At 42.8% G+C, this 11,860-nt stretch overlaps 1 protein-coding gene across 1 annotated transcript; it reads left to right on the forward strand.

Moving 5' to 3' along the window:
• Positions 1–410: 410 nt before the first annotated feature.
• LOC104511098 (alpha-ketoglutarate-dependent dioxygenase alkB homolog 3-like) lies at positions 411–10,711 on the forward strand (the record flags this gene model as incomplete). Its single annotated transcript, XM_010153565.1, has 3 exons — positions 411–620; positions 9,994–10,092; positions 10,619–10,711. Coding segments are annotated over 3 exons (402 nt in total), but the record flags the coding sequence as incomplete, so codon positions are not given.
• Positions 10,712–11,860: the final 1,149 nt, after the last annotated feature.

Genomic DNA, 11,860 nt, shown 5'->3' on the forward strand with positions numbered 1-11,860 from the left:
GCTGGAGTTAAACCACAACACTTGGCCAGGAGGTTTAAAAAAACCAGGTATGCACAGAAGAAGTCGCACCCTTTTTGTCTTAGTTTAAGAACTCACAGTGTTTATCTGTGGTCAGTTGAGGCAGATTTTCTCACCCTTCCATTGACTGGGGTGGCTGGCTAGGTGAGTATGAAAGGCAGACTGGCTTTGTAGTTCTAAGAGGTGATTTAGTACTGAGCGACAGGTACCATATGCCTGTTTCCTCAGCTTTACTAAAAATATAACCGGAATTGTTCAGAGGCGTTTGTTTCATTTCAAGTTCATTGTGATTAAAGTGCAGCATATTTAGTTTCTGAGTAGTTTTCCCCTTGTGTCCGATGTCACCTGCTGCTTTAATTTTATTTACCCTGCTCCTGCTGTGCTGGTTACAGTGGCATCCTCTTCTGACCACGCTGAAGGAGCGCGTTGAGGAGTTCACTGGCTACACCTTCAACTCTCTTCTCTGCAACCTCTACCGAAATGAGAAGGATGGCGTCGACTGGCACAGTGACGACGAACCATCGCTGGGAAAGAACCCTGTCATCGCCTCGCTCAGCTTTGGTGCTACCCGCACCTTTGAGATGAGGAAGAAACCGTCCCCTGTGAGTGTTCATATCGCACTGAGAGGGTCCTCTAATTACGAAAATCTTTATTATTTTCCCTCTGTTTAGAGAACTTAATTGCTAAAAGCATTTAACAGTGGTTAAGGAAAGTACAGGTTGTGAAGCTCTGTGGACTAAGCATAAGGACGAAGATGTCTGTTGCGTGGCACATGACATCTTGAGGATGGGCGTGGGACCACTCCGGTAATGGGCAGCAGTGTAGTGCTGCATTGAAATTGCAAGCTGGGCACTCCTCTGTCCAAATAAGGGCCTTTCCCGTTACTTAAAATGCAATCAGTGGTGGTGGAAGGGGACTTCCACTGTATAAATGAACCAAAGAGTTGATACTGTTCTTTTTAAATAGAGGCAAACACTGTGGGATGTTCAGTGTATGTGGGATGACAGCTCTGACTGCTCTTGCAAGTAAAAATCCTCTTAGTAATGTTTGCGCTTCGACTTGTGCGTGTCCAGGCCGAGCGAAGGAGCTCCTTCCCTTTTCATAAACCAGCAAACTGTCGCGTCGTACTTCACAGACCAAACGGTGATCTTTACTTTGCTAAGGAGGCATGGGTGGAACATCCCTTCAGGAATTAGTTGGTGATTCAGCAGTGAATACTCTTTCTGGACAAAACGCTGGGCTTGGGAATGCTGTGTTTATGAGCCAATTTAAAACTTAAATTTTGCAACTCATTCAGGTAAAAGAATCGTGCATTCCTGTGGTGAGAATACGGACCTCGTTTTAGGATATCCTGCTTTAGATGCCTTTCCTGCATGTGTAGTCGTTGAGAATGTTGGGAAGAAGTTTGCTGTCTGCTTATGTTGCTATTTATTCTGAACAGCTAAAGCAGAAAGCAAAGGTGGTGATTATCAGCCTGTTAGAAAACTGTATGCTGATGTACTGAGGTCTGCCCATCAGGAGTCACCTCGGGTCATCTGCTGGTGACCAGCAAAGGTCAGAATTTAAACCAGAAAACAAAAAAATAATTTGTATTTTTCACCAGTTCTCTACTTTGTAAGTTCTTTGTTGTCTGAAGTGAATTTAGTGCTGGTCCCTGAGTGCAGGGTCACATAACTGGTGTGTTGTATCCGTGGGCATACCCTGAGTATTTCTGATGCTGTGCTGGTAACAACGTGTCAGCTGGACAGTTGATTCCTCTGGGAAACTGTAAGTGGTTCTTGGATTCACTTCCAGAAGTGCATGTGTTTGCCTTCGATGGACCAGTTAAAGCTCCTTAGATCTCGGTATCAACTTTGCAGTTTCCCTCTTAAAAATCAGACTCAGTCCTTGAGCAAGATGTTTGTTTGTTCTGTTTTCTGAAAAGACACCCACTATGAGCAGGGGAGGAAATTCAATCTGTGCCATTCATAATTGTCCTCCTTCCTTGATCTGTATGGCACATTTTCTTCCTTTTTCTTCTTGAGATGGGTGATTTTCTGTAGATGTATCCCTCAAGCTCTCCCCTTTTTTTTCTTCAGTGCCTCTGGCCTGACATTTTTGACTGGCTGAGTCTTGCTACGCAGGCAGTGTATTCCTTCTGCAAGTGTGACATACCTGCTCCTAAGGTGCCATCCCTGTGTGCAGAGCGATCTTTGCGTAAGTTGCTGTTAACTGCATCCTGTGCCTAAGGGAACTCGTACTTAATAATTATGTGGCACACATTACGTATTCTTTGCACGTTCCCAAAGCCTGCAATTTTCTGAGAGCATCCTATGACACAAGATGCTTTGCCAAGTGGGAGTTACAAGAGGCTCTGATGGAAATTACAACCTTTCAGGCTGTACCACCGAAGAAGTAATTTTCATACTCTATTGTAATGTAGCATTCTTTCTTTCATTAAGAGAAAGCTGAAGTTGATTGTAGGTATTTGAAGTTTGATCATTACTTTGTTCAAAAGCAAGTTATAGGAAGAGGAAGGTAGTCAAGGGAAAAAGGGATTCAGATTAATAGTCATCACAGGCATTCAGGCTCTCCCTGGTTTGTAATCTGCCAGTATCAGTACATTGGGTTTTCCAGGGTTAGTCTTCACTGAGGAGGGAAAGAAAAAGTAAATCCTTTTCCTTCTAAAATTAAACCTCTTTGGGGGCCAACATGCTAGTATTTCAGATTCTAGAGTTTCAAAGGCCTTCATTTCCTTCTGTTCTTGTGAGTGTGTTTAAGTATGAAAGATGGAAGATGTAATGAAGATAAGATGAGGAATACTACGGTAGACGCTCACTGTAGATAAAGGGTACTAGGAAAAAAAACTAGAGCGGTTGCCTGTGTGTGATCATGTACTGGGTACAAAACAGCATGTACCACGAGTCAGGTAGCATCGTGCAGTGCTGCTGAAGAACACAAGATCAGAGCCTTCGGTTCATGTTAGCATCTGTACAAATATTTTTCATATTACATCTTGAAATGTGGGTGAACTTAGAGAATAAAATCCTATTTCTCTAACTGTGAAGAAGACCAGTAATATTGGTGGGTTGGGGGTTTTTTGTGCATGTTGGTGTGAATTCTGACATTTGTCTGGTAGGGATTTGGTGGTGTTTATATACGCCACTCTGAAACTGTCAGAAAGGAATCTTTTTATCCCTCCTCTACCTTTTTCATTGGCAAAATATTTAAAAAAAAAAGTTATTTGGGTGCAAGTGGGGTTTTTTTTCATGAAAATTTTTCTGTGTTGAGGAGAAAGAAAGGTTCAGTCCTCTGTTTTTCTTTTTGGTGAGTACTGTACTGGATGAGTAATTTATATTTTGTTCATCATATAATAGATGGTGAAGCAGTGCAGAGACATGAACAGCGTATTTGCATCTGCATCAAGTACCTCTTGTGGATAAGTAGAAATAATTCTTACTCAGATTTCAGCCCACTGCGTGTAAAAAAGATACAAATACATTTCAGGAGTCAATTCCCCACTGGAACGATGGAGACCTTTCACAGAAATTAACATGGTGCCAGAAACTGTTTTACTTTACCCGCTGGAGGAGTTCTTTTCAAGCAATCTTTCCTGCAAATACTGCCTATTCTGTTTATTTGGACCAGTTGTGTGGTTGTAGCTGATGTTTTGCCTTTGCTTTATATGGTTTCTAGGGGTTTTTGGGTAGTTTAAAGTCTACAGTGAAGCGATCTGGTTTCTTTTATTTCCACTTCTAGTTCCAGTAAATTAATTAAACTCTTCTTGTCACCTTGTTGCCCCCCATCGCTGTAGCTGCAGCCTACACCGAAATCAAGAGACGAATGCTTTAGTTTAGGGCTGTGATTCATGCACAATTCACACACAGCCTATTGGTTTAGTCAACGGGTCCTCTCATGCTTGCCCACAGCAGAACTGTCACCACTCTGACCTCCTCCGGTTCTCCACAGAGCCTCCAGGCCCCTGTCCCAGTCATACATGACTTAGTCATCCTGCTGTAGAGGAATTGATTTCACGGCGTTAAGTGGGCCTTTCTGATACAGTCTCACTAGCATTTTTTTACTACTGTTTCCCACTGCCCAACTCAATGGGACAACGCCAGGTTGTCTGATCGGGTCTTTCTGGAAGCTGGCTGTGAAATGTTGGTTCAGGGTGTGAAGGGTGATTAATGTCCCACTGGAAGGGGCCCTGTAGCAGAGGCCTGGGTGCCGTAAGGACCACTTGGGTGTAGTTGTTCATATCACATGGCAGTGTGAACTGTGGAAGGAGTTAGAAAGCCAGCTGTCGGGTTGCTCTTCTTTCCTCTGTAACCAAGGAAACTGATGGGTGCTGGGGAAGGGAGGGAGCTTCACGCGTGTGTTAGATAATAGCAGGGTGTTTGTGGTGTTCTCAGAATCAGCCTTCAGATGGGTCTGTCCTTGAGATGAAACAGTAAAACATGGTCCTTCTCTCTTTGAGTAGCTGTTCTAGCAGAAGTTAAAGATCTCATAGTACTTTTGAAAACCTAAAAATAACCCTTTGTTTCCTAACAGGCCTAATTGAAGATGGACGTGGGAATATACAGAGCACAGTAGAAGCAGAGGCTTGGAACGGGATGAGGAGGATTGAACTTTTAGATTGGCACAAAGGAGATTTGCAGGCAGCAGTGGCTGCAGGGAAGGAGGTATTGTCCTACAGTATTGGCTGGCCTTGAGCAGTTACAGATGAGCAGAGAGGAAGATGCGAGTGCTTTAGAGCTACCTCACTTGCAGTCTGCTGGGTCACCTGCAGAAAGACTGAGGGAATTTAAAGATAGTCCTATGTAGGTGGGCAAGTGGATTATATGAGGAAAGGGTAATATAACTGATGTTCATTCGTACTGAATCCATAAAGAAAAGAGCTGCCGTGAGGACTTTGTCAGATGTAGTGAGAATAAATAGGTAAAAATGCAGAAGTATTGGTAGATGAGACCACTTTGTTGTCGAGGGGTAAACTGGAAAAGAGGGATAAAAGCAAGATGGAAGTTTGAAAAATACTAAAAGTTTTGTAAGGATAAATCTCTTGGGTCATAGAAAAAGCAAAGGACTAGAAGCCAGCATTCTCCATGAGTCGCAGAGTCATAGGATTGTTTGGGTTGGAAGGGTCCTTAAAGACCATCTAGTTCCAACCCCCTTGCCATGGGCAGGGACACCTTCCACTAGACCAGGTTGCTCAAAGCCTCATCCAGCCTGGCCTTGAACACTTCCAGGGATGGGGCATCCACAGCTTCTCTGGGCAACCTGTGCCAGTGCCTCACCACCCTCTTTGTGAAAAACTTCTTCCCGATACCCAGTCTAAATGTACTCTCTTTCAATATAAAGCCATTGCCCCTTGTCCTGTCCCTACAGGCCCTTATAAAAAGTCCCCTCTCCAGCTCTCTTCAGGTGCTGGAAGGCTGAAATGATGCAGCTGACTTTAGCCTTTGGAAATAATTTTGCATCATTTGCATGTGTAACTGCATTATTATTTGTACATTCTTCTACAGGATGTTTCCATTTACTTTTCCTTATAATAGAACATGCTTCCACACTAAAACCACGACAACACTATAGAACCCATTTCCTACTACTATCTCAGTAAACTTGCCTGAGACTTAAGAAACAAACATAGGTGATTTTTATGTTTTATACTAGATCTTTTCTCTTTCATACCTTTTTGATCTTGTTACCATTTTAAGAAAAAACCCTTGATGGAGTCTAGGAATACTTACAGATTTTATATCCACAGCTTCCCATCAACTCCTGCTGAGCTTTCATCACTTATTAACTGTAGTTACCTGAATTTTAGCCAGTGCACCTGGACAGCGTAAAGCTTGGATTGTATTAAATCTGCAACTCAAACTATGAACATTCGAATATGCCTAGAAGCTGCACAGTTGCTTTACTAGAACTTGGAAGGAGGTGGTTTTATAGTACATACATAGGGTTGCAAAGTGACCATATAAAAGTTAACTGATACATTTCTTTCCATGTTTGCTGTCAGTATTGTAGAAAGTCTTGTCCTCCTTAGATGTGGGGTATAAATTTCTTTCATAAACTTGTTGACTTCTGAAACTCAACTGAGTTTCCTGTATGTCTAACATCAGCTCTAGAGATAAAAGTTCTGAAATGAGAGTTGGTGGACAGTGTTGGTTACAACATGTAAGTAAAAACTTTTTGTCTAAATTCATTGCCTCTGCAAAAACAACTGACATAAAACTCTCTAAGTAAAACTCAGCTCAGAGGTGTCTCATTGAAAAGAGAAAGTAACTGCTACTTTTGGATACTGGCTTTTCTAAGCCAGAAGGATGCTTTCTCCTAAATCATTTATCTCAGAAGAATTCTTTTTTAATCAAGATGATCAGGAGATAAAAATAAGTCTGCTGTTGTCCATCCACAGAATGAAGTGATGTAATCCTGTGAAACAGAAAACAGCCATGCAGTGGTATTTCTCTGCTTTTCATCAGCAGTCATGTTTATAATAGCTATTTTTGAGGGTTTTTTCCTTGCTTCCTCTGTAGTTTAAGAAAACGGTTTTCACATTGCACCTTACTTTTAATAGAGCAAGACGAATGGCTAATAATTCTAGAAGCTTAAAAATGTTTCACACTGTCGTTACGAAGGATACATATTGCAGGTGGTTCTGAGTGCCTTCAGCACTCCCTGTTTCCAGAGGCTTAGCGAGCTTAATTCATCACTGGCACAGCCTTGGGCCCCTAGGTATCCCCAAGAAATGCACAAATCCGGAACTGCCAGCCAGTGCTGCCAGTTGCACCAACAGTACTGAACAGCCTTGTTCTGTCACGCTGCCACTTCCAGTCCCAGACATGAACAGGAAGTGGCAATGGTGCGAATAAACAGTCAGTTGCATCAAGTGGTGCTTTTTATTATCAGGAATTGATTTGATCCCAAGTGAGTGCTTTGCATTTCAGGGGTTTTGTAGTTTTCTTTCTGTCTGCATCCTTTTCGTCTGCAGACACACTCCCAGTTGTTCTTCTGCAAATCACGTTTTGTTTAAAGTCCACGACATAATTTTCCCAGTAGTTGATACTTCAGTATTTTGAACTTTTCATTAAGCTACAAATTTTAAAAAAGACAAACCTGCATGTTGTTGGGCCACTGCACAATTAAGCGTCAAGGCAGTTAGTTAAGGTTTTTGAAAATGTGAGTTCTTGTAAAAGCATTAAAATGTGTTGGATGAGAGCTGTTGGGTCTTTTTAATGGCTCTTAAAAGACTGCGTCTGCCTTTTTATGACCCTTCTAACTGCCAGGTCTGTGCAGAGCACTGTTAGTTTTCCTGAATAACAACATACAGCTGAAGCCTGGAGATCCTGTAACGTCTGTTTCTGTCTCAGAAATGTGGGACTTTGTCAGTGTGAGGTAGCTATACCTGCACCTCAAGCTGGGTTACATCTTAGTGTGACAATTCCATTTCCCAGTCTCAGTTGTCCTGTATTGTTTCCAGCTTCTTTTCAATCTGCTTCTGTCACAGGTGACACAAGGTGTGACCTCTCATCTCTTCTATTCCCTCTGCCCCCCAAAGTACAGTTTCGTTTTACATGACAGATGTGACAAATTCCACTCTGGTGGTAACAGCTTTTGTTGGGTGTAATTGCTGCCTTCAGCTGGGTCTGAAATAATCACAGAATGGTTTGGGTTGGAAGGGACCTTAAAGACCATCTAGTTCCAACCCCCTGCCATGGGCAGGGACCCCTTCCACTAGACCAGGTTGCTCAAAGCCTCATCCAGCCTGGCCTTGAAGACATCCAGGGATGGGCCATCCACAGCTTCTCTGGACAACCTGTTCCAGTGCCTCACCACCCTCCCTGTGAAGAATTTCTTCCTGATATCCAATCTAAGTCTACCCTCTTTCACTTTAAACGCGTTACCCCCTGTCCTGTCCCTACAGGCCCTTGTAAAAAGTCTCCCCCAGCTTCCTTGTAGCCCCTTCAGGCACTGGAAGGGGCTATAAGGTCTCCCCGGAGCCTTCTCTTCTCCAGGCTAAACAAGCCCAATTCTCTCAGCCTGTCCCCATAGCAGAGGTGCTCCAGCCCTCTGAGCATCTTCGTGGCCTCCTCTGGACTCGCTCCAAGTGGTCAATATCCTTCTGATGTTGAGGGCTCCACAGCTGGACACAGCACACCAGGCAGGGTCTTTCAAGAGCAGAGTAGGGGGGCAGAATCACCTCCCTCGACCTGCTGGCTCGACAATTCTTCTGATGCAGCCCAGGATATGGTTAGCATTGCCTCCTCCTAAACACTCAGCAAGTGTGATTTTAGGAGTCCACCAAGCAATATGAGAAACTGGAGAGAAGATACCGCCAAACTAACTTAAAAAAATAAAAAATGTGAAGCTTTTGTTCAGCAGCTGTCTGAAATACATGGTCCCTGACAGGACTACCGTCATGCTTTAGAAGTATGTATTTTTTTAGCATTAATTAATTTAGCACTTTTTTTTTTCTTCTCTCCCCTTTATAGTAGTTGTGTATTCATTACTTTTCTTTCAAGAATAAATAACTGATTTGGTGATCTATTTGGAAAAAAAGCCAGTATATCTGCTTCTAGGGGCAGTGGCACAATAACAAACACGCATTCAGGCTGTTTGCTATATGCAGTGCGCTCAGAACAGGGTTAACCCTGTACTTGTACAGTGTGGAGACTCAGAACCTGCTGCCTTTTTTTTTTTTTTCAGTGGAGGGCACTGATTGTCCACTTTTCACTTTCAAGCTATCTGTGGCTTCCTATAACTTAAAAATAAAAGACCTCTTGAGTCCCTTCCCTTTCGGCGCTAAAATCTTTCTCTAACTCCTCCTCTCTCTAAAATAATCCCTGTATTTTGCAGGTGATTTCCTATCTGAAACTTCCCTGAGTTTCAGAGAGTTGGTTTCTACTCCTCCTTGGCAGCTTGCAAAGTTGGCAATAGAGATCTATAAAAGGCAAAGTATGTGCTGCCATTCTGTATTTGGGGGCCATCCTGCTTTTCCTATTCATATTTTAGTGTTAATGAAATAATCAAAGTGCCAGCCTTAAGTAGGCAAGAGGTTAAATGGAAGTTGTTCAAGGTTTGGTTTTTCTGCAGCTGCTGAAGGCTAAAATCAGGTAATATTAAAGGAGCACCTAGAGCGTTATGATACCAGCCCATGTGGCGTGCTGGAAGGTAGCTCATCTATGAACTCTGATAGTTCACGTGTAACACGGCTTCCTGACGAGGTTACTGTCATGATTGGCAGAGAGAACCCTGTTGGCTTTAATAGACTTCCCTGACCAACTTGACTTAGCGGTGTATTGGTCTGATGTAAGACTGGAAGGGATCGTGCCAAGCAAGAGAGAGTCGCTATTGCCCCGACGTGGGATGTGTGAGGCTGACGCTCGGTGTTACGGTGTCGGGTTGTTGTATTTGTGCTTTAAGAAAGCTGTACGTAACCCGAAGGCTTAACGAAAGTTTGCACATCGTCTGTCTTCTCGTTTAGCAGTCTGTTTTGCGTAGCGATGATAATACAAGGTACTATAGGAAAAGGAGATTTTTTGGGATAGGAGAAGTGTTTAGTCTAGCAGATAATACTATACCAACATGTAACATAGAAGACAAACTCGAACAGAAGGAAGATGTGTATTTTTTGCTCAGGTAGTTAACGGGTGGAACTGGAATGGCCATTGTGGAATGTCTCTACGCAGAACTGTTTATTTCAAGAGTGGTTGTTTCCCTAAGGTTCGCAGCCTCGCTCCAGGATTTTGCACTAGATGTAGAGATGTGCTGTTGAACTTCAGCTGTGTTGTATGGGCAGTGAGACATGATGGCTTCCCTCATCCCTAAAATGCTTGGCTCCTGAACTCTTTATGAAATGTGAGAGGTTTAGTTAGACTTGATCTTGTAAAAGCTTCGTTTCCACCCCCCTCGCAGCTTTTCAAGCTCTTCTGTAGAGGGCTGGTTTTCTACCAAATGCACAGGCACACTTCTTAAGTGTCTAATGCTTCTTTTTAGGAAGAGAATGGAGACTATACTTACGTTGAAAGACTAAGAATCCCACTTGATCACGGGACTCTGCTGATGATGGAAGGAGCTACCCAGGAGGATTGGCAGGTGAGAACTCCTTGACACACCGTTTGTGTGCTTTATTGCAATGCAGTTTGATAAATATGCACGAGGCATTCCCATAAAGGTATGGGACATTCTGCTTGCAGTGGCACAATTGTTTCCCAGCATGTCAGTACTGCTTTTTGCCTCAGAGTTTCAAAGCATCCGCAGAAACAATGGGGTTTCTTTCAAGTGCTAAGTGATGTAATAGGAATCAGCCTCAGATGTTGCAGCATTGAAGTTCAGCAGTGAAGGCTTCAGCCTGCAGCTGAAAAAGGCAAAATCAATTTAGGAACATGAAATATAAAAATGTTGCAACTTAAGTTAACAAATCTACAGTAATCTACAACAGCCTTTTCTTTTCAGTGGCCCTGAGCAGTCAGAACACGAATTTGTTGCCTTACCAAAATGTTAATAAAAAGCCATCACAGGAAATGAAGTGGTTTGTACATTGTTTAATTACCTGTATTTTAAATACACTAGCTCATGCTTTTTGTTTTGTTTTGTTTGTTTTTCCAATGCCGCTTAACAGCATCGAGTCCCTAAGGAATATCATTCTAGAGATGCACGAATAAACTTGACCTTTAGGGTCATTTTTCCAGAACCTGATGGAGTTTGGAAGTGAAGAGGCACTTTGGACATCATTGGATGTAAACCCAGAGTAGATCCAGAGCCTCAGATTGCTACAGATTTAAAGGAAGCCTTACAGGAACAGAGTTCTGTGAAATACCTGATGGGCAAAGAACTGATGAAGATCTTCAACAGTCAGAAGCTGCCTGTGTTATGTGGACAGTGCTGTTTTGTTTTCAGAAATGATATGCTATTAGATGAAACTAAGTCTCAGGCTTTAAGTTTGTGAAAAAACAATGATCATTCTTAAAAGAACGCAAAGCATATGGGTGATCTGAGAGGTACCAACTGGCACAGAAGCATTCAGTGAGCGGTTTCTTTTGCACCTTCTCTTGTCTCCCCTTTTCCCCTAAGTAGTGACCTGGATTCTGAGTAATGACAAGACAGGATTCTTTTATGTAAAACCCTCTGTATGTGTGCTGTGTGTGCAGAAATGGGAAAGCTGTGCTTCATGGTGATGTCAGAGTATTGCCGAATTCACCGAGGGCTAGGGCATTGCCTTTTATTTGCAAGTCTTTTCCACTGAAGTGGTGAGGTTCATTATTTATATAACTACTTGAATTATACTAGTGTCTGGTAGAACAGAGGGTCAGGGTTCCCGTCTTCTATGCACTCTGTGGCCAGTTTTATCCTAACTATTTAACCGTGTAGACAAGACAGAGGCAAGGAACAGAGACACCTCAGCCACGATCCTTACCAGCCAGGTTGAAGCTGCCCATTGCTTGAGTATTAACAGTCCTCCATCCCTGCTGGCTTAAAACTGTGACCTCTGTGTCACAGGCAGGAAAATAGACACAAAGAGGTAAAAAACGTTACTTTCAGAATCTGCTAGTAAGTTCTTAGTTTCTTTTTTCTTCTTAGCAGAACTAAGTTGTGGCTTCTAGTGACTTCAGGTGGGGCAGGAAGTGTCAGCATCTTTAAAAATGAGGCTTGTGCTGCTGGATTTGATACCCGGAAGAATTGGTCCAAAGTTTTGGACCCAAATTATTAAAATCACAGTGTAAGTCAGTTGCAAAGCTACACTAAGCAGAGCATAGTAGCACCGTGTGCAGCACTCACTCCAGTGGTACTGCTCCTGGGTCAGTGCATATTGCATTGAAGAATGTGGTTACCTCTCAAACCTCTGCTGTTACAGAGAAGCAGT

This window comes from Eurypyga helias, unplaced genomic scaffold (genome assembly GCF_000690775.1).
Source record: "Eurypyga helias isolate BGI_N326 unplaced genomic scaffold, ASM69077v1 scaffold16166, whole genome shotgun sequence".
NCBI classification, from domain to species: domain Eukaryota; kingdom Metazoa; phylum Chordata; class Aves; order Eurypygiformes; family Eurypygidae; genus Eurypyga; species Eurypyga helias.